General features: G+C 35.0%; 1 protein-coding gene across 1 annotated transcript in view; it reads left to right on the top strand.

The window, feature by feature from the left end:
• Positions 1 to 17,924, top strand: part of LOC127029115 (AP-3 complex subunit beta-1-like) — a 184,332-nt gene extending 166,408 nt beyond the window's left edge. The window contains 2 exon segments of the mRNA XM_050914761.1: positions 3,107 to 3,245; positions 17,715 to 17,924. Of these exon segments, the coding sequence (XP_050770718.1) occupies positions 3,107 to 3,245; positions 17,715 to 17,868 (293 nt within the window). The 3' untranslated portion in view covers positions 17,869 to 17,924.
• The last annotated feature ends 668 nt before the right edge of the window (positions 17,925 to 18,592 follow it).

Raw genomic sequence — 18,592 nt, 5'->3', positions numbered from 1 at the left:
AGTCTTGTACGTGGAGATGCCCTATTTTATTTGCAACCAAAACAAATAGGTAAAAAATAGTGAAGGAGTGAGGACAATATTAGAAATGCAAGATTATATTGAGGGAGAATGAGAATATGTATGGGTTTTAAGGATTTTTACATCTAAATTGCATGTGTAATCTAATAAGAATGCTAAAGAGGAAATAGCCGGTATTATACTGCTATGTAGAAGACAGTTCATTGCTTCACATCTTTACTCAATTACACTCTGCTGTTTTGCATTGTCTGTTACATTTGTATATGTCCATTTTCTTCCTGATGGCATAAGGAGAGGGAAACAGATTACTGAATATTCATGGCTGTGAAGGTTATCTAGTAGTAGCGGCAGAACCTCAAAAGCTGGATTTATCCACATGCTGCGCATGATACGCTTAGCCTTGCTACACCATCTTCCCTTCTGAGCTGGGGAATCCTCCGGTGAGGTAATTCCCCAGAGTAGCAGCTGAGTTAATGGCTGATGTTGTGATTGACAATTTGGAAGCAGTGGATAAAAATGGTATTGCCAAACTACTTTTTACCTTTCTGATTAAATATTTTTTATGTGATCTTCAGGCCTCAAGATTTTATACCCTATTTTACATCACATCCCCAAGAAAAGTCCAGTTTCTGAAGCAGGAATTCTGCATGAGTGAGACATGTACTGTTGGGATCTCTGTATCCAAATTTTTACTTGTCTGCTGTTTTTAAAAATCAGTAGCAAAACTCCCGTTGCCTTAGTTCAGAATAGGACTAATCTGGTAGCTAACATATCTTGTTACCTACCAGTATATTTTTTTCAATTTCATTTCCTTTTATTATTTAAAATGTGTACGGTTATTTCATTGTATCATTTAGTTAACCCAGATTAATTGCTGCTCTATGCTCTGACTAGGGTTTTCTTAGATTCTAATGTTTCATGCAATATTAAAGGTGGCATGTGATTGTTATAGCTGGATATTAATCAGAATTTTTATGAAGGTGTTTTTAAAATAGCCAGTTAAAACTACTTTAAGTATAATGATTCCCCCCCAGACATGTTTTAAAATAATTTTGTCAATTTTTTTTTAAAGTGTATACCTGATTCACATTTTAAAAAAAAACCAAAACAAAAAGCCTTGGTTAAGTAAACAAATTGTTTACTTAATTTTATTAAGATTTATGCATCCAACTTGTCTTCCTAACAAGCAAGATGCTAATTCTTTAAATGGTTGGACATTTACTATTTTCTGGCCCTTGACTACCACGAGCAATCATATTTGATGCCCCTTAATTAGAGCACCCTTTTTTCTTTCCAGGTTCTTTTCCACCTCAGCAATCGAGACAATACATTTGCTTACCATGCTGCTCTCCTAAGTGTTCTTTTGCATGTAAATTAATCTTGATTCAGTTTACACTGTCACGCTGAGTGGTACAAATTGCCTATAACAATAAAACAGCATGAGTTAAAAATAAAGGGGGGTGGAAAGGCAGATTGAATGTGTGCCTTACTTGATAGGATGTTACTTTGCTTTATGCCAATACATTAGTTGACGATAATGAATCTTCTGTTCTGAAAAGCATGGTTTAGTTGATTTTTTTTTTTAATTTTACTTCAATAGAGCAGTACCTTGTCTTTTATAGAACAAGTTAGACAAACCATTAATGACAAAAGTTTTAAGGTTAAATATGAAGCAATGCATTCACTTCTCTGAGTGCTATCCATCTTTCCATTTACAGGAGCTTGACAAAAGTACTGGCTTTGTACAACATTTCCTTTAATTACATGCTGTGGGAAATAGGCTTTTAACATAAAGATAGTTGCATTCATTTATTCAGCATTTGCTCTTCAATAGAGCTTAATGGAGGTTTAAATCCTAAATGAGTACACACATCTCTTAGCAGTGTTATGTTAGTCCCCATGCTCTGCTTAAAAGCAGTTTTAGTCTGTGTATGTAGTTTTTAAAGCTTTTGCCTAATAGTGAAATTAAACAATTTGAAACAGAATGTACTATTCCCAAGATAAAACTGATCTTTCTAGAAGTTGTATGCTTATTTTTGTTCTCTTCAAGAGCAGATCATGTTCAAAAATATCCCGTTATTTACTCATGAGCTGTTCTTTGATATTTCTTATTTTATGACAGCAGCTAATGCACATTCTAATGCATTAAAATGTTGGGGTTATTTTTTTAATTGCTATATTAAGCATCTTAGTGCTGTTTGCTCTGGGTTAGAACTGTATGTGCAGCCCTAAAATATTAGCCTTTTGAGACTTTTGCATTGTTTTCATTATTAATGTTATCGTGGATTTCAGATGCTTCATATTTCTGCCTCAAGTACTGTGCTCCATTGTTTGTCTGTGTTTTCAGCTTCTGAACATAATGCAAAAATACACACACAATTTTAAGTTGTAGTTACTGTTGGGTTTTAATCAACATGAGTGTCCGGCAAATCATTCTTCTAAATAATGAATGTTGAAAGGAGAGAGAAGTGGGGTTTTTTTGTTAAAATGTCCTTGAACAACATTTCTTTCTTTACTTTTTTTTTATGTATGTTTGGATATAATCTTGACATTTCTGTTCCATTTTGTAGCAATATTCAAATTATTTTAATCAAATAGTTTATCATGATATTTTAAAGAGATGGATACTAACTGAATTTTCCAGTTTCTAATGTGATGACTTTATCTTCATGAACTAAATTGAACTGATGACTACTATCTGAATTTCAAGATTATTTTTAGCAATTGGATAAGAAATTATGATTGAAAGATTAGAAGTTGTCTTTGTATATGGTCTTACTTAAGCTGGGCTTTTCCAAATCAATCTTACTTGATATTTACATTCTTCTTTTAGGTTATGCTTTTTGTGAAAAAGAACCATCTTGGTTTCACAGTTGCATTAGTATCACACATATCATTGTTCAGTTATTAGTAAATTATTTCTAGTAATAAGGCATTGCAAATACATTAATTATGTAATTTCTTATAAAATTGTTTTCTCAACGAATGATTTAACTTTTTTTTTTGTTTAGAAGTCTCTTATTTTGATTTTCTGCTTAATAAGCAAGCAAATCTTAAAGTATTCATAATGAAATACTTAATGTTTCAGGGATGCTGACAGAAATGAATGAGACATCTGCTACAATAGCTGTTGTTCCACAGAACTCTACCAGACTTGTAATAATTGAGAGGGTAGTGAAGGCAGCAAACCTGAGTGTAGTCCGTTCTGGTCAAGATAACATACACAGGTAAGATTACATGTCATTTGCAGTGGGAACATCTTTTAATATGAATTTGTTAGTTCAAAATTCATCAACATTTTATAATATTAGGAAAAATGTTATTATCCGCACCTTTAACAGATAAGGTGCCCAATTATAATATATAACAAACATAGTGTCCTGGTTTCGGCTGGGACAGAGTTAATTTTCTTCTTAGTAGCTGGTATAGTGCTGTGTTTTGGATTTAGTGTGAGAATAATGTTGATAACACTCTGATGTTTTAGTTGTTGCTAAGTAGCGCTTATCTTAAGCCAAGGACTTTTCAGTTTCCCATGCTCTGCCAGCAAGCAGGTGTGCAAGAAGCTGGGAGGGGACAGAGCCAGGACAGCTGACCTGAACTAGCCAAAGGGGTATTCCATACCATGGAACATCATGCCCAGTATATAAATGGGGGGGGAGTTGGCCAGGAGGGGCGGATCGCTGCTGGGGCATTGGTCAGCGGGTGGTGAGCAATTACATTGTGCATCACTGTTTGGGTTTTTTTTTCTTTTTTTTCCCTCTTCTTTTTTTTGTTATATTCCTTTTCATTATTATTATTTATTTTTTCATTATTATTATTGTTAGTATTATATTTTACTTTAGTTATTAAACTGTTCTTATCTCAACCCATGAGTTTTACCTTCTTTCCCGATTCTCCTCCCCATCCCACTGGGAGTGGGTAGGAGGGGGCGGAAAAAGTGAGGGAGCGGCTGCATGGTGCTTAGCTGCTTGCTGGGGTTAAACCACGACACATAGAATCCTAAGCAGATATTAACTTGAGCCTAAGTACTTCTCAGCTCTGTATTTGAATGTATATAGAACATCAAATATCTAGACTTTACTGTACACAGTTGAGGGAGTTGTCCTTTCCTAGTTTTTTTCAAAGGGAAAAGATAGCCTTTTCAAAGCACAGTACTTTCAAGAGTGTCTACACAGTTTTTTGACTTTTCTTTCTGTTTCTGAAAGTAAGTAAGTGGCCTTATTCGGGTTATCTTATCTGTGAGAAGCAGCTTGTTTTTTCCACATTAATTTTTGATCTATGATATCCAGCTAGTTAAACCTAGAACCCAATTTTATTTTATTTTTTTTTCAGTTAGATGAAGATCTTTTTAAATGCAGGTTGAACATTAAATTGAACTTTTCCTTCTCCTTCCTATATATGTGCAAGGAAAAACGGTGTTCAGCCAAGAAAGTCATTGGCCCTGTCTAATTCCAGATGTTACTTGTAGATCAGTCCATTTTATCCAAAAGCTGTGGTACAGAATGTCAGTGGAATTGATATGACTGTTGATTAATGACAGCTTTTAATGTGGTTGACTCAAAATATTTAGTCCCATGAATCTGTATGGCTTCTCACTTGTGACAGGAACAAACAGGGGAATTGCCATGTGTGGAAAACTGAGTAGACACAAATAACAATAGCAAGACATTATTGGAAGCTGTTAACCTGGTCTTGGAATAAGTAAATGGTACAGCTAGTGCAATTGCACTGAAATGATTGTCACTATTGACACCTGATCCTCCATGAAAGAGTCCTCATTTGCTGCATCCCTGAGGGATCTATACAGCCTGCGTTCTTAAGATCAATTCAAAGACTAGGTGAGAGTGTCAATCGAGAGACTGAAGTGTCTGCAGCATACAGGTGTTCTCCATCTTTACCCTATCCATCACATGAGACTTAGCGCATAGGGATGGGTTGTTTTGTGACCGAGTCTCGAAAAGTCTACCTAAAATAATAGCTTAGTTCCTAGCTCAGCCACAGGCTTCCTGATTGTAAACAAGTTTCCAATTTCATCTTGCTTTCTCTTGCCCTTTTTTAAAAAAAAAAAAAAAAAAAAGAGGAGGTTTTCCACAAAAGAGAGTCTATGACTGTGGTGGTGCAGCCCCCCCGGGCCACGTTGTGATGTCAGGACCAGCCAACATTGTGTTCTTGTTTTGGCTACACATGAAGTGAGTTGGGACAATCTGGTACTTTCTTATCCTGGCTACAGTACAGTGAATTAGGATGATTAGGCACTCCCTAACCGTACCTGAAACTCCTGTTGCCTGGAACTGTACCTGAAACTCCTGCTGCTTGGATCATGGCCCGCCTTGGAGGGTGCCAGAATTACCTGACAAGAATGATGGCCAGAATGGAAATACACTGACCAAAGTCAATCATCTCACGATCCTATAGTGATCCTAAGTGAGACCCTTTGAGCTCTCCGGGATCACAGCAGGCTGTGACCCAGTATCTCCCCCTGAGTTGGGACGTCTCTCAGGGTAGATTTTGCGAGGATTTTAAATGGTAGATTTCGTGAGGATTTCCAAGATCGTCTGCTGATAGATGCCAATGAAGAAGAAGGGGTCAAAGATTGTCTGCTGACAAATGCTGACGAAGGAGAATAGCGAGTAATTCACTACAATTAGATTTCACAAGGTTTTAAAAGATCATTTGGTACCAATAATTTATCACAATTGGCCAAGAGAGAGAAATCTTGATTATAGGTTAACCTCTATGTGTGTGTGTGTGTGTGTGTGTGTGTGTGTGTGCGATTTGATTTAGGAAACTTTATAGTGCTGATAGCAAACTTTATTAAATCACTCTGATAATTGGCTTATGATTAAGTATTGTTAAAAATCATATAACCTAATCTTGTGATTTACCGTAATAGTGTTAATAAATCTTAAATTGCTGCTACCTCAAAGTTGTGTAAGATCCATAATCACTCATTCCCCAGCAAATTGGCATAGTAATTTAACGGAAGATTTTCCTTACCCTTTGTATCCCTTCTATTAGGCATAAACTGTTGTCCAAGTCTGAGACTAAGACTGGATCCAGCCGCACCTAGACTCCTCTCTGAGAAGGAGTTTAGAAAGCAAGGGGGTCCATTCTGAACCTCGTGACTCAACGGGAGTGTCTCCCTTACCCTTTTGCGTCTCCGGTCTCTGTGTAAATCATTCTAACTCGATTCTAATTCGATTTTCCTTTGTATGTTTCTCCCATGTAGTAAGTAATAGAGTGAACCTTGCCATTGAACTTTGTTAAGTCGCACTTTTACAAATTCACATTAAAAAATCACTTTTGCTAATATCTTTGACGGTGATTCTTTAAGTGATCTAAACCACTCCTTTCACGACAATGACCAACAGTAAATAAATTGAAGATGTACTTGCTGTTAGGTACACTCGTTCAGAGACAGTGGTTGAAGGCATGTTCTGGTCGGGCTGAAGTATTCAGAATGCTTTAGAGAATCCTGAAGTCCCAGATGTTTGCCTAAATTTTGTTTTTACTCAAAATAGAATGTATTCAGTCTGTTGCAGTAGTTACAGAATAGTTTGCATTTATAATGTCCATCAGGCAAAAAAATGGTTTATAACAACTTAAACAGCCTACCAGAAATGCCCAGCGATGATAAGCATTTAGAAAATAGCCCTTCATTTGCTTCACTGTAAGTAACTGGAGTTCACAGATACTATGTAGTTGTAGTTGCACCTATTTTTTACTGAGAACAGGAATGGGAACATTAACTAATTGATACTGTGATGAACCTGTTCATCTTTTAAATAGCACTACATTATCATTAAAGTAGATCCTAGATTTAAATAAATTAATATTTGAGATAAATTAGAGATTAGATAATGAATACTTTCAAAACTCTAAAACAAATTACTAAAATATTATATATAAAATATATATTTTTTAAAAAAATTATGCATATATTTGGTTTAAAACAACTCTGCCATGAGAGTAAACAAAAATGGAGTCTCTTCTTGCAAAATCTCATGGATGCATGAAGTGTGCCATGTTTTATTTATGTGACACATACAACATTTCAGGATGATAAAATAAACAGTCATCTTTTACCTTGACAAAGTAGTTATGAATTTGATAAAAATATGTTAAAGGTGATTTTTTTTCTTTTTCTATAGTATTGTCATTTGTCTTGTTTTATTGCAAGTGGTATTTGGGAAGAAAAAATTATATACAAGAACTTGTTTCAGCTTGTCATGCTATTCTGTGAGGACTACTTGAGTTCACTTCTTGGAAGTGCTTAGTACATACCCTTTTACACAGGAAAAGTAGTACTATTTTTAAACTGACGTTCTGCACTGTGCAGCATGAATTATATTAACCTCTTGTTGGTCATCCCCAACTTGAGTATTACTACTTAATGACTGCTAATGCCAAGAAATTTATATTACCTGGTAATGAAATATACTCATGCAAAATGAAATTATATAGTTTAATACAAGCGTATCTAATGGGCATGAATAGGTGTGTTTCTTGTTTTTTTCAGTCTGAACATATTTGTACTCATGACAAAGATGATGTCATGTTGGTGGGATCCAATTACTGCTCCTTAAATTAAATCCTTAAATCCTTAAATCCTATTTAGGATTGCATTTTTGCACCAAATAAAAACACTAGGGCAAATATAATGAAGATTTGAAAATAAACACTTAAACCAAATATCAACAGAATAGCATGCACTCACCAATGAAAAATGAAATAAATGTAAACCTGTCAAATACATCAGTTATATGTCAGTCCATATCACTGTATAGCAACACTTTCTTGCATGCATTTTTTTCTCTCTTTACCATATGGCTACTGAATTTTTATAATTACTTGAAATGTAATAATTTAACTGTTAACTGAGCGTAGAACAAAATGCCAGATAATACAGTTGATTCTGTTTTAGACTCTCTTTTCTGACCTGTTTTATTTATTTTAAGTGATAGCTGCAAAAATTTTGAACTCAATAGTCAATATATATATCTCAGAACACAAATGTGCAGATTTGTATTCATATATTTGCATTCATATATTTGCAAAATAAATTTGCTGTACTATTTTACTTCCTTGAGTGTAGTAACCTGCACTTAAAATGAGTTCATACAAGCTATTAGGTCTCTGGGCCTTGTAAGGCTGCATATGGTACACTCTCGTGTTCTTCATAGGATTTAAATATTTTATCTATTGATCTCTATTGCTTTTGTTATCAAGGGGAAACATTATTTCAATTTTAAAGCCTTCTACTAAAAACAAAAATGTGAAATGCATTTAAAGAGAGAATTTTTTTTGGAGCAGGAAATACAATTTCTCCTTAAATATGAAAACTTCAGAAAAAATGTGTATTATTTTTCTTAAAATATTATTTCACAAGAGTGATTAGGGTAATTGTTGCAACATACATAGCTCTTTCAATGTTCTGAGAACTGTTGTTTGTTAAAAGTATTTTAAGAGATGAAGGGTGGAAGTGGGTTGAGGAGCACATAGTAGATGTTGACCAAGTGATTTCAAAAAGAATCATCTAAGGCCCCAAGCTTCTGTCTTGTGATTCAGACCACATCTGTGGGCACCATTTGAATATCTAAAGACAAAGACATTGAAAGAAAAATATTTGTTCCTACAGGGAATTAAATCAGTCTGAATAACCACATTTAGAGACCAGGTACTTTTCAGTTGAAGTATATCTGCTCTTTGTTGTCAGTGGGGAAAGTCTACCAGGAATTTTTCCATCTTCAAGATAAGAGGATACATAATTGAGGACGTTTATTCCCTCAAAGTTGATTCTTCTATGGACCATCACTTCAGCTCCCTGTCTCTACTTGGGCAATAACATTCATTGCTTCATATATCAAAAATAAATTCTAGGCTGTTCTCTTCTATTTCAAAATGTGATGAGATGAAGACACTATTGAACTCAAGATTTTCAGTAATTTTCTTTTTAACCAACACGAGCCTTATTTATCCAGAAATGTCCTTCATGCTAGTGTTACTTTCAAGATGTGTTGCTTATTCCTCTCAGATGAATATTGTAAAAGTTCCTCAGGTCTCTTCCTCCTTTATTCATTTTCAGCTCCATAACCTCCCACCAGGATAGCTAATCTTCATTTTCTTCACTTCAAATATAGCAGAAGACAACAGATGGTGATAGATGAAAAGACTAATTGCAGATTTTACTTTAACCTTAGAAAGACTTGAATACTTTTATGATCCTCTTGAAAGTGTCAAAATACTGTCTACTATTACTTAAGGCCCTCTGCATGAAGGAAAGGCATCTCAGGGTAAATTGGCTTAGAAAGACAATAATGGAAATACACATAGAAAGCATTTCTTTCTGCTACCTACAAAATATGGTGCAAAAACTTTTAATGTGTTGGCAGTAGCATACAGCAGAAAGGTCTGTTCAGAGCTGGGATCACAAACTGGATTTGCTTCTTCACTCTTTCACTGTGGTTTATGCTTGTGCGATTCTGTTGACATCAGAATATAATGTGTAATGGGATGGAGAATCAGGCCATCTTGAACTGCCTAGCTCTCTGCCTTCCACTTTCTGAAGCATTTCTTAAACAGGATGCATTGTACTCTAGTAGATTATTTCCCTCAATGACTGTGGCTCTACAAAATGATGCAATGTAGAGCACCTTTTCCACAGTTTTCATTCTTGAAGACTTTACTTGCACGTTGCCCAATCAGTCAGTGAGATAAAAGTCTGAACTCATCAGGGTGGATATGAAGAACAAATTTTAGTTAACTTCAACTAGTTTAGTAATCCATTGAACTAGTCTGTTGCTGCTGTTATATTTTGGAAGGAATCCACAATTAGTAACAGGAGAAAGTGAGGTTAGAAAGTGAGCATGATGTCATCTACATATCTCTATTCTGCAGTTCATCGGGATGGCCTTAACCATTGGCCAGCACTCTGAGACACATGACAGCATTAATTTCAGTCCTCTAATTTGAGATGGTCAAGTCTGTAATTTCAACACCTCAAGATGGGACAATCTGAGGTTTTGGAGAAAATCAAACCTCGGCTTCTTGCGACACTGAAGCCTTAATCTGCTTCAGGACAGCCATTTCACCTTTTGAAATAATGAGTTTAATATCCTTCTCCATTACAACCATGAAAGTGGTCATTCTAATAGCCATCTCTTCTTTCTATAGATCACCAGAACTTGCAGAGGGAGGATTCTCACCTCTTAGCATGTTGTCAAAGTAGACACCTGAGTTAGCAGCAAACAGGCTAGCTTTTAAATAAGAAGCACAAAACAGCACTTCTGCTCATTGCTGGGGCAGGTCTAACTAGCTCAAGCACAGCATTGCATGTAATGGCTATGCTACTTCTGGGACCTATATTTTTAATGACACTTGACTGCGCCATATAGATATGCCAGTTTGTTCAGAGCTTGCTATGTGTAGTACATCATTGTTTAGCCTACCCATGACCTATGTGATTTTGTGGATAAGCAAATATTGAACAAGATGTAAAATATCTTCCACCTGTCTTTTCGAGGCTTGCATAATCCTTTAGCAAAATCAAAAACATAATGTGGAAATAATGTAATATGACAGTAAGCACATTGCAATGGATGGGCATTGAAATCCTAAAGAATGTAAAAGCAACTAGACCCAATATAGAAACTTGCATAAAATGCTTAAAAGACAGAAATCCAAGGATCAACACTTGTTTTTCACTAGCCTTTATTCCCCACCCCATGCATCAACCTGACAGTCTGGTTGTATTCACCTCTTTTTATCATTTTGCAACCTGTCATGTCCCATTTATAGTATATTGGCAGACTGATTCTCAAAGGAAAGAGGGTTTTGTTTACAGACAATTTTGATTATCAGAGAATGGCGTGCTTAGTAATCGGTTATCCTCTTCACATCTTTTTAATCCAGCAATGCTTAATTTGGGGAGAAAAGGTGTGCAACTGTGCATGTATGTAGGTACGTTTGTATTGAACAAACCCCCGATTTGAAGGGGTCTACCTGGAAAATTTCTTTGTGTATGTCACCTTCCAATTTGTACTAAATTTGGAAGAATTCTCAGGCAGAAAGTCGGTGATCAGACCCCACCGGTTTACCATAACTAACAACTGCAGCTGCTTCCATCATGTTAGAAAGGAAGGGCTATTGCCCATCTATTGAGGATAAACACAGTGCAGAAATTGCTGAGAAATATAAATTGTTTATAGTTATTCCATTTGAATCCAAATATATGCTCTCAGTAGTTGACAAACAGGTCATACAAATCCAGGGAGACTTTTTAAAAGACCTTTTCTGCTCTGTGTGCACACAGAAATCTTTTCTAAGATTTTTTTACTAAGCAATTGGCCTGTCTGAGAGCTCAAATAAAGTGAAATCTACCTCTGGCAGTAGTTCCTTTGACGCAGTTATGTGGACTGTTCTGCTTCCGTGGTTCCTTAGCTGTGGGGCTCAGTCATCTTTTTCTACTCTTAGAATTATAGAATGGTTTGGGTTGGAAGGGACCTTTAAAGGTCATCTAGTCCAACCCCCTGCAATGAGCAGGGACATCTTCAACTAGATCAGGTTGCTCAGAGCCCCATCCAACCTGACCTTGAATGTTTCCAGGGATGGGGCATCCACAACCTCTTTGAGCAACCTGTTCCAGTGTTTCACCACCCTCATCGTAAAAAAATTCTTCCTTATATCTACTCTAAATCTACCCTCTTTTAGTTTAAAACCATTACCCCTTGTCCTATCACTACAGGCCCTGCTAAAAAGTCTGTCCCCCTCTTTCTTATAAGCCCCCTTTAAGTATTGAAAGGCCGCAATAAGGTCTCCCCGGAGCCTTCTCTTCTCCAGGCTGAACAAGCCCAACTCTCTCAGCCTGTCCTCATAGGAGGAGAGGTGTTCCATCCCTCTGATCATTTTTGTGACCCTCCTCTGGACCCACTCCAACAGGTCCATGTCTTTCCTGTGCTGAGGACTTCAGAGCTGGATGCAGGACTCCAGGTGGGGTCTCACCAGAGCAGAGTAGAGGGGCAGAATCACCTCCCTCGACCTGCTGGCCATGCTTCTTTTGATGCAGCCCAGGATATGGTTGGCTTTCTGGGCTGCGAGCACACATTGCCAGCTCATGCCCAGCTTTTCATCCACCAAAAGAGAGCTGCAATGGGTAGCCGAGTAAATAAACCTGTAATAGACTTGCAGCCTTGATTTTTGCTTCCTAATTTCTCAAGTAGGAATTATTTAGAAAGCTAAATACCCTAGGCAAAGCACTTTCTCTGGTAGCCTTTACCTGTAGGAGAAGAATTTTAAATAGAATGGTATATCCCTGTCCGCAGGTATTTCAGCCTTCGTTGTAGCCAGAAGTTGTAAACTCTTAACATTTTCTTGATTTATGATAGAAGTAATTCTAGCTTTAAAAAAAAAAAAAAAGCCCAGCTAGGCTAAGCATTTACCTTTCTTTTGTCAGCCAGGACTAAAAGTCTTTCCAGTTAGTCACTATTCTTAGGTAAATATTTTTATTCCTAAAGAAAACGAAAACTGAAATTTTTAAATATGAATGTACTCATTCAGTAGTTTCTACTGGATATTCTTTAATTTCTTAATCAAATCCTAATATTACAAAACCTGAAATTTTCTCCCTGCTAACAAAAGTGCCCTGTATGTATTAATACATTTTCCACATATTATCAGCATATGAAGATTTTGATTAACTGGTACAAAATACTTGATCAAGAAAATGCCTTCCTACAACATCATTTTAAGGCACTTAACATTTAAAATATATTATTGTATATTTAAGGAGCTTGCATGTGGATTGTAAAATTTAAAAATAACTTGAAGAAATTAAATTTGAGCTTAACATTAAAGTATATGAGTGAGTCATTTTGGATATGAGGTTAAGCAAAATATTGTTCTAGGCTAGCTTATTTGCTGTCCACTAGAGGACAGCACTGCTTTTGTATCTGAATGCTGTAAAGTGAAAAACAAACAGGAACCTTCTGAGCCAGTTATTTAAACAGAAAACATCTAACACTTAAAAAACTAACCGAATAGAAGAATATCTTTGATTTTAAAGATCTCTGAGCAAGTTTAATATTTTAATATATTTCTGTAAGGTGACTTACTTTCTTGGAATTAAATAAATTTTTGCAAATTAAAATTTATAGCCTGTTTTTAAAAATGGACTGTATGTAATTCTCAAATACTTATCATATTGAATGCCTGATTCTTTAAGAAAAATAAAAAGAACAGACTAGATGAGGACCAAATATTTTGATTCAAGTTTTTAGCTTATTGAAGTTTTGGGAAGGAGATATAAATACCTACATATAAAAATGCTTTGAACTAAAGGTAAATTTTGGGGAAGATAAAAAGTTCATGTAGCATCTTTTTGAATGTGTGGAGTAGTGCTATGTATTGGACAATAAGTTCTGAGGACTTGCATTCCTGCATTTTTGTTAGAGGTACAGTGCAACTGCTCACTGGCAACTGAGGACAAACTCAAAATCTATTTTGGCAATAAAACTAAAAATGTTAAAAATATAGTACAGATTTGAGTGTAATTTATTTTACAATTTTATGATTTTATTAAACCCAAAAATAGTTAATATTGGAAATAATTACATTATGGTGATCAATTAGGTATTTTGAACAATTTATTTTAAGATAAGTGTTAAAATAGTATGAAATGTACTGGAAAAGGAAGAAAACATGTCAAATTATCATAATATGATTTTTGTAATGTAATTATTAATCATTACATTAATGTAATGTAAATATTAATCAAATTTTATGATTAATCAATATTAAACAAGTTTTTTTCTGAGAGGTTAAATCACCATGTTATGAAAAAGATCTTTCTTTTTGTGAGTACATTTCTGCTTATATTTTTATATTAAACTTACTGTATCCCCAGGTCAGAACTAATACATAGTAATGCTATTCCAAATGCTTCTTTTTTTCATGTTCTAAGGCTTACTCGGAGAGCTAATACAAGTAATTAGTAATTTAGCCAATATTGAGATACAATGTTAATTATAAAGTCAAACCTGTACATAGAATTTATCAGAATAAGGTGAAGATTCAGAGTACTGAAACTATAAATATTTTTGTTGTCCAATTGATACACTGGAACGTACTTCATAGTTGTTCATTCTTATATTTATAAATTGAAGACTAATTCACAGTAGTATTCCCCCCCCCCCTTCAATATATTCATTGCATAACTTGATTACACATTTGTCAACTTTGGACTAATTATTTTTCTACAGCTAGGGCAGGGCATTGCATCTTGTGATTGTCTGTCTTACTAATAGGATTCTGTCTGCTTCAGCAGGCAGTAATTGAAGGCTTCATGTACAAGATTTAAAGAAAAGAGGGGGAGAAAAAAAAATTTGCCTCCATGGGCCATTGTCACTGTTTCTGGTAAGCAGTAGAACAGAAAAAGAAGAAAATTTAGCTTAAATAGAAAAATCAAAGATGAAGAAGAGTGCCCAACAGGAGAGAGCGTGTGTTTTAGTGCTGTTGAATTATGCGTAACAAACCCTGCTCTGCTGTAAACAAATGTCCCGATATTGAGTGTTCAGTTGTAAATTTACTTTTTCAAATGTTGAATTTTAAAGAGCAGATTTTTAGTGTGAGTTACTCTGTTGCTGTCTATTCACTGGCTTGGAATTTTCATAACCTTTCCCCTTAAAAATGCCTCTCCTGTATATTGTAGCTATCTTCTGTCTACAAATAAAGGGAAAATAACTGCTAGTCTGTAGTTAAGCTAGTCATCATTACAAAGCCAGTGATTGGCAAATGCTGTCACATTGTAGTGTCTGATACTCTGTGTTTTTCCTTGATATCAACTATAAATCAAATATTTTTATATGACAATCATTAACAAATCTTATTTTCATGAAAAGTGACCAAGATACCTACTTGATTTTTAACTCTTGAAAGACCAGATGACTTTCTAAAAATATACAGTACTTTATTGATGTTGATTTAGAATTTGATTCTTAATATATATTTTCTTACCTACTGACAGATACTATATTTATGTAAAAATAATCTATGAACTCCTTCTCTTTTTTCCCCATGTCACATAGCCTCAGAATATTTAACATTCTTTTTAACGAAAAAAAAATTGGAAAAACTCGGAATATGCAAATATATCTCACATTGTTATGTTTCTAATCTGTCTTGATTTTTTTTTTAAATGGGAAAAGTATTAACAGCTGCAAATCTTTCTGAATATTTTTAATGATGTGAAAGCAGTTTTAGAAGTAATATTATCAGAAAGAAAACTAGAAAATAACTGCAGTATAGCAGAAAGCCATTTTGAAACTATCAGTAAATATTGGTTCTGTTTTCTGAATGGTATTCTCATTTACTTTCTTTTTTTCATATTCACTCATGTATCCTTTGTTGCAACAGAGCCATGCTCATAATATAATGTCTTATGTTAAGAGTTGTCCGAAGGACAAATTCTCTCTTTTGGTCCTACAAACAACCAATTTACAAACTAGATTTTAATGTACTACAGTGCAGTTTCCAAGGCTTATTTGAGTCTATGAATTCTGATTGTTTGTAATATCTTTTTTCAATTTTTTTGTGTATTCAAATTCTTACCTCTAAGGCAGTATTAACTTTCAGAAAAAGTGAAAAATAATTACTGACCTTGTGGGGAAAATAAAAGCTTCTCACAAAGAATAAATACTATATAGAGTGATTAATTTTTGCTGCTGAAAATTTTTTAATGGCTTTCTGGTATTTAAAAGTATTAGTTGAGCACAACACACATTTTGGAAAATCCATGTGGGCTTATGATAAGTGTAAGCATATAAATGCAATAACATGTGCTTAGTCGAAAAAACAGATATTACCCAAATCCTTCAATGACAGTATTTTTAAAACATCTAAATAATTAGCAAATCAGTTTTACTGATCATGTCTTGTAACCAAAAGTCAACTGCTTCATCCTTTAATAATTGTATTCAGTTTCAAAGATTGTATAAACTTATTTGTTCTAACTCTCTTCAGAAACTAAATTATCATCTTCCCTATTTTAAGGAACAGATTTCAGTTTCCGAAGTTCAAAAGCAGTGGTAAACACATTGTGTAGTTGTTCTTCCATACACCCTTTTTAATGGTGAAATAAGTCATCTCGTTCTGTTCCAATTCTTTTTTCACTAAGTGATTCCAGATCAGTGACCATTTGGGTCGCCTTGGCTTTTGCAAAACACTGACTTTGTATCACTTTCAGGTTTTAATAAAAGAGGGTAAAATCAAGCCTTGGGGCTATGAAACACAGCAGGAGTGCCAACTACCAACCTTTTTATGTGCATACTCAGACATAATCTGCTTCTGTGTTGTCCCAAGACACAACTGTTAAGTAAATAAAGTGACTAATAAGACTATTGTTTCTATAATTATTCCCCTGTCAAAATCAACAAGAGAAATAGTGATCTTTTACATTGCAGTGCAAATAGATTAAATCATTGATATAACTAGCTAAGTTCATTTTTATAATAGTAACATTGTTTTAGAATCTCCTATTAAAGGGAGAGGTCCATGAATGTATCTATAATCCGGGCAAAAGAAATAGATTGACCTGTGATGGGTGACATTAGAGAAGTGCCCCATGTTTCCTTAATTAGTATAATGTGTAATGATATTTTTATATGCTTAGTTTAAAAAGAATAAAGACAGAAATTACTTCTCATTTAAAGAGAACCTGCTTCCTGCTTTAGTGGCTAATATTAAGTCTGGAGTGAAGCTTTGTTATCTACTGATAAACTCACTCCTTTATGTTGATGGTAATTAAAGAGATCCCAAGGGCTTTGTGAGGCCCATGCTAATTGTGAGACATGAGACACCGACTGGTTTGGTCCTGAATAGGTGACAGCAGTTTGACAGCTAACTGGAAATTGAGGCAGATGAGGCGGAGGAGGAGGCGGAGGAGGAGGAGGAGCTACTTGTGAAAGATGGAAGATGAGGCTGTTGCCATCCTCTTCCTTCCCATCTCTTGGGCGGGTTTTTTTTAATTTGCTTTGTAGGGAGGGTTAATATTTATCATACAATATTTAGAAATATTGACCACATTTTTATGATTAAAGATAAATTCACAGATGGAATGATTTGGTGTCTTGCTGTTACCACAATTTCAAATGATTATGTTGGATGTTTATAAGTTTGAATATTTTTAGCTTGAATTAATTCCTGAGATGGCAGGAGGATGCACTTTTCTGAAAGTACAACAATTTGGCTTTTTGTAAATGTTCTATTACATTTAGCATAGTTGCATTTTCTTTGGGGCACCAAATAATGATGGTTGTCCATGGAGAACTCCATACAGCTGAATTCAAGTTGCTAGTGTGCACTAAAATAGTTCTTGAGTATTGCAGATGAACTGAAGAATTAGAATTTACATAATAATTTGATTTAAATAGATTTTATTGCTTGTACTATTAAATACACAATTTTGCATGATACTTTTTTGTCCTTCTTAAATACAAAAATATTTATACAATGCTGAACAAATTCTTTCTGAAGAATTTATGGAGGATTTTATGGTTTATCCCCTGAAATGGATTAATTAAATTGGAGGCATTTTATTATATTTGAGCTCATTTAACTTTTGCAGAAAGAAGTATTAGCAGTCTTTGACCTTAAGATCCTCAGTGATTTTTTGTTTTATTTTTTATTTTTCCTTCCCCCTCCAGGTTTGCAGCTAAGACTGTGCACAGTGGGTCACTGATGCTGGTCACAGTGGAGCTGAAAGAGAGCTCTACAGCACAGCTCATCATAAACACTGAGAAAACCGTGATTGGTTCTGTTCTGCTGTGGGAGCTGAAGCCTGTCCTGTCCCAGGGGTAACCTGCTTACATCTGGACTTCAAAATCTGGCACGCAACAAAAGTGCCTGGCATCCACTACTGCTGCTTTTCATTTATAATAATAGCCCTTCCATCTGGCAGTGGGGGAAAAATACACTCTTGACATTCTTGTCTTCTGCTTTAGAATGCATGTGTGCAAGTCCTTTCCTTTTTTTCTGCTTGCTAACCAAAGAGCATATATTTTACTGTCAGTTATCTGTGCTCTTAAATGTATTTCTCATTTGTTCTATCCTAGTCCTTCCCTCTCTGCTCCCTTCCTCCACTACCTTTCTTCCCATTCAATTTTCTCCACTGTAGTGGACAAATACTGGATAATAAAGTTCAAGGGAAATAGCACTGCTTGAAAAGTGAGTTAAAAGGGCAGGTAGGTTCCAGCAACATATACAACAACTACGTGTGTGGTTCAGAGAGGTTTTGTTCTGTAAGTGTAAAAATACAATAGGTACAGCAAAATGTTTGCTTTCTGAAAATGCTTGTAAACCTGAACTCGTCTATTAAGAAAGAATGTTGTTCCTACTTACTGCCATTTTCTCAAATATTTCTGTTAAGATGCCAATAAAGTAGTGCTATGAGCAGAAGCTCACTCTTTCTTGTTTTGGTAGAAAACTGATAACAGTGGTCACCAGTAATGTATATAACTGGTCAATTTAGAGTAAATATTAACAAGGTTGGATGCTACATATGCATCAGTAAATTGTTCTTGTG

The sequence above is a fragment of the Gymnogyps californianus genome, unplaced genomic scaffold, assembly GCF_018139145.2.
Source record: "Gymnogyps californianus isolate 813 unplaced genomic scaffold, ASM1813914v2 HiC_scaffold_77, whole genome shotgun sequence".
NCBI classification, from domain to species: Eukaryota; Metazoa; Chordata; class Aves; order Accipitriformes; family Cathartidae; genus Gymnogyps; species Gymnogyps californianus.
Note: the sequence above shows the minus strand (reverse complement) of the source record. Positions and strands in the feature narration are given on the sequence as shown.